The following is a 2,889-nucleotide window of genomic DNA, read 5'->3' as shown; positions in this document are numbered from 1 at the left end:
ACCCGCCCCGACTGCCCCATGCTGGCGTCTACTCCACGAGGATCTTCCGCCGGCCGCTTCCGGCGCCGTGCCGTTCACTTCCGGCGCTGGAGATGTGGTCACGTGAGGAGTCGCTGAGCGATGACGTCACCATATGGGTATACGCATCAGACAGCGTGGTGGGGTGGGGAAATCATTGATGTATTGCTATGGAGACACTTGGTGCCTGTTTCCGTGGAAACCGGGGCGGGGCCGCGCGGCTCCGGAGCTTTTGAGCGCTCCGAGAAAAGAAGCGCGGGTTCGAATCCCGCCTCGGTCATTTCCGCCAGCGGTGCGGTTTTGAGAACCAATGTCTGCACCCCGAGGCTTCTAATGTATCCTAAAGTGAATATGATAAGTCATTTAAGTCCTGACTCGTGAATTAAGAGAGACGATGTACGTACGCCCAGTACTTGGCACACTGGCACCAGGCACTTGGGGAGCAACCAGAAAAGGCGGTAGCGCCACGGCCACGGCCGATTACTCATTTGGGCCCCCAGCTCCTGAGGGCCAGCTGTCCTTCCCAGAGGGTCTTGTCTGCACACCAGCTGAGGATGGAAACTCCACATCACCTCTGGAAACTCAAAGCAATTCGGCGCTTGGGGAAAAATTCATCTCCGGTTTCCGCTCAAAGCCCCAGTCTTGGCCTCAGGCCTCTGGCTTCTTCCCCAGAACCTTGGGGTGAGAGGAAGGGATGCCCCAACATCTCTCTCCCTGTCCCATTTGCTTCCTCTCCCATCTGCCTTCCCTCCCCCAGCTGCCTTCCTGCTTCCTCTGTCCCCCCTCCCCAATTCTTCCCCCACTTTGCCTCCTCCTCCCCATCTGTCTCCTCCCCGCCTCCCTCTTCCCCAACTTTGTTTCTGCCATCAATTCTCTCTTTCATTATTTCTTTCCATTTCTCTCCTCTCTCTCTCTCTCTCTCTCTCTCTCTCTCTCTCTCTCTCTCTGTCCCTACCCCATTTTTCTCATATCCTCTCTCTCCGGACTCCCCATGTCTCCCCATTTCCCCCACGTCTCTCCCCTTCCCTGCCTTTCAGACTCTCCCTTATGTCAGCCTCTCTGTCACTTAGGAGGTTTTTTTCTCTCTCTGCTGCCAATGGGGGAAGCTGGAGGGGGCTGCGGGTGGGGGGCCCCAGTCCAGGCTGGAGCCCAGCTTGGCAGCCTCTCTTAGATCTGGGAGGACCATTTCCTCTTTCAGCCCAGGAGTCCACTTGGGTTGCGAGTTGAGGACCGTAGGAACGGAACGCAGGAAAGGCTGCTGGTGGAGGAGGCCTTCGCACGGGCTGCAGATCCCAGACCTGTGCTCTGGAGGCTCTGCGTGAGTCTTTCCTTTCCCCTGAAAAATGGCTGGATGATGACTTCTGCCTGTTTCTGTCCCTGCATGACTTTCCCAGTGTGAGGATGTGACAGTGTGTGACAGTGTGTGGACAAATGGGAACACATGCACTAGGGTGTGGGTGGGGCAGGTATCAGTGTCTCACTAGACAACCGGGAGCACACTGACCTGCATCTCTGTGCTTGTCAGTGTGTGACTGCGTGTACCTGGGTGTGTAAGTGTCTGGCACACAGGTTCAGACACAATCAGTTCACAGGATCTTTTCCTTTTTTAAAAAAATATATGTTATTGATTTTTTACAGAGAGGAAGGGAGAGAGATAGTTAGAAACATCGATGAGAGAGAAACATCGATCAGCTGCCTCCTGCACATCTCCCACCGGGGATGTGCCCGCAACCCTGGTACATGCCCTTGACCGGAATCGAACCCAGGAACTTTCAGTCTGCAGGCCGACGCTCTATCCACTGAGCCAAACTGGTTTCGGCAGGATCTTTTCCTTTAAGTTGTGATGTATATGTGTGTGTGTGAACATATTTTGAACACTGCTGCCTGAATCTGTGTCGTGTTTCCAGTTACGTCTTTGGAAAAAGTGTGTGTATGCACGTGCCAGACAAATACCCAGACACACACGCACACACAGATTCTCTCTGTCTATCTTTGCTGCTGTGTGCAGCGGTCTGCGTGTCTTGTTATGTGCACAAAGGGGTGTGTGACTGTCGCGATATACATGTGCAAGTTTTGGAGCCACGCTGCTGGGCCAGATCCCACTGTGGACCCTTTTGGCCTGTGGGACCATGAGCAAGTCACTCATCCTCTCTGAGGCTCAGTTTTCCCTGTGGCAAGATGAGGCTACGCATAGAAGCCAGCTCAGGTTGCAAGGATTAAATGAGATAAAAGGTGTAAAGCGTTTAGAGTCACGCCTAATACACAGCAGGTGCTGCTGCAGATGTTGGCTGTTGTCCTTTTTTGTGCGTGTGCATGTGTCTGATGCTGGGTCTTCCCGGCTTCCAGGGGCCTGCAGCCTCCCACGCTCTGTGTTCTGCTACGGGGGGAATGTCCAGGGCACTGACCTGTGTTATCAGGCTCTGGTGGCCTGGGCAGGAGGGTCTGGCAGTTTGGCCTCAATTCTCATGCGGAAAATGCTAAATATTTACAGTTAGAGCTCCGGGGCTCAGCATCCCAGCTGTAGTCCCAGGCTCTGATGGGGGGCTGGTAGGGTTGGGGGGTTACCAAGTCTCCACCCCCCTGCTCTCCCACTCGCCTCTTCCCTTCCCCTGCTCAGAGGCCCCTGCTGGACCCTTGGCTCCTCCTCTGACTTGGGTGCCTGCTACGGGCCTCCTCGCTGGATTCGGGATCTTGGTTGTGAGAGGTGAGAGGGCAGGAGGGTGGGAGGGCAGGTGGAGGCCGATTCTGTCCTGTGGGAGACCTGGGCCTCTCCTTGGCTGGAGGGCTTCCCCGGCCTCCTCCTCACCTCAGGCTGAGACCCTGGTATGCAGTGGGTGCTACTCACTCCAGCTCCAGAGAATGCAGTCCTTT

General features: G+C 55.3%; 1 protein-coding gene across 1 annotated transcript in view; it reads left to right on the top strand.

Moving 5' to 3' along the window:
- The first annotated feature begins 18 nt into the window (after positions 1 to 18).
- Positions 19 to 2,889, top strand: part of ANGPTL6 (angiopoietin like 6) — a 7,882-nt gene continuing 5,011 nt past the window's right edge. The window contains exons 1-2 of the mRNA XM_006765817.1: positions 19 to 97; positions 2,549 to 2,722. Coding sequence (XP_006765880.1) covers positions 19 to 97; positions 2,549 to 2,722 — 253 coding nt within the window. The remainder of the gene's footprint in view (positions 98 to 2,548; positions 2,723 to 2,889) is intronic.

The sequence above is a fragment of the Myotis davidii genome, unplaced genomic scaffold, assembly GCF_000327345.1.
Source record: "Myotis davidii unplaced genomic scaffold, ASM32734v1 scaffold1439, whole genome shotgun sequence".
Taxonomy (NCBI): Eukaryota; Metazoa; Chordata; class Mammalia; order Chiroptera; family Vespertilionidae; genus Myotis; species Myotis davidii.
This window is presented reverse-complemented; position numbering and strand designations above follow the sequence as displayed.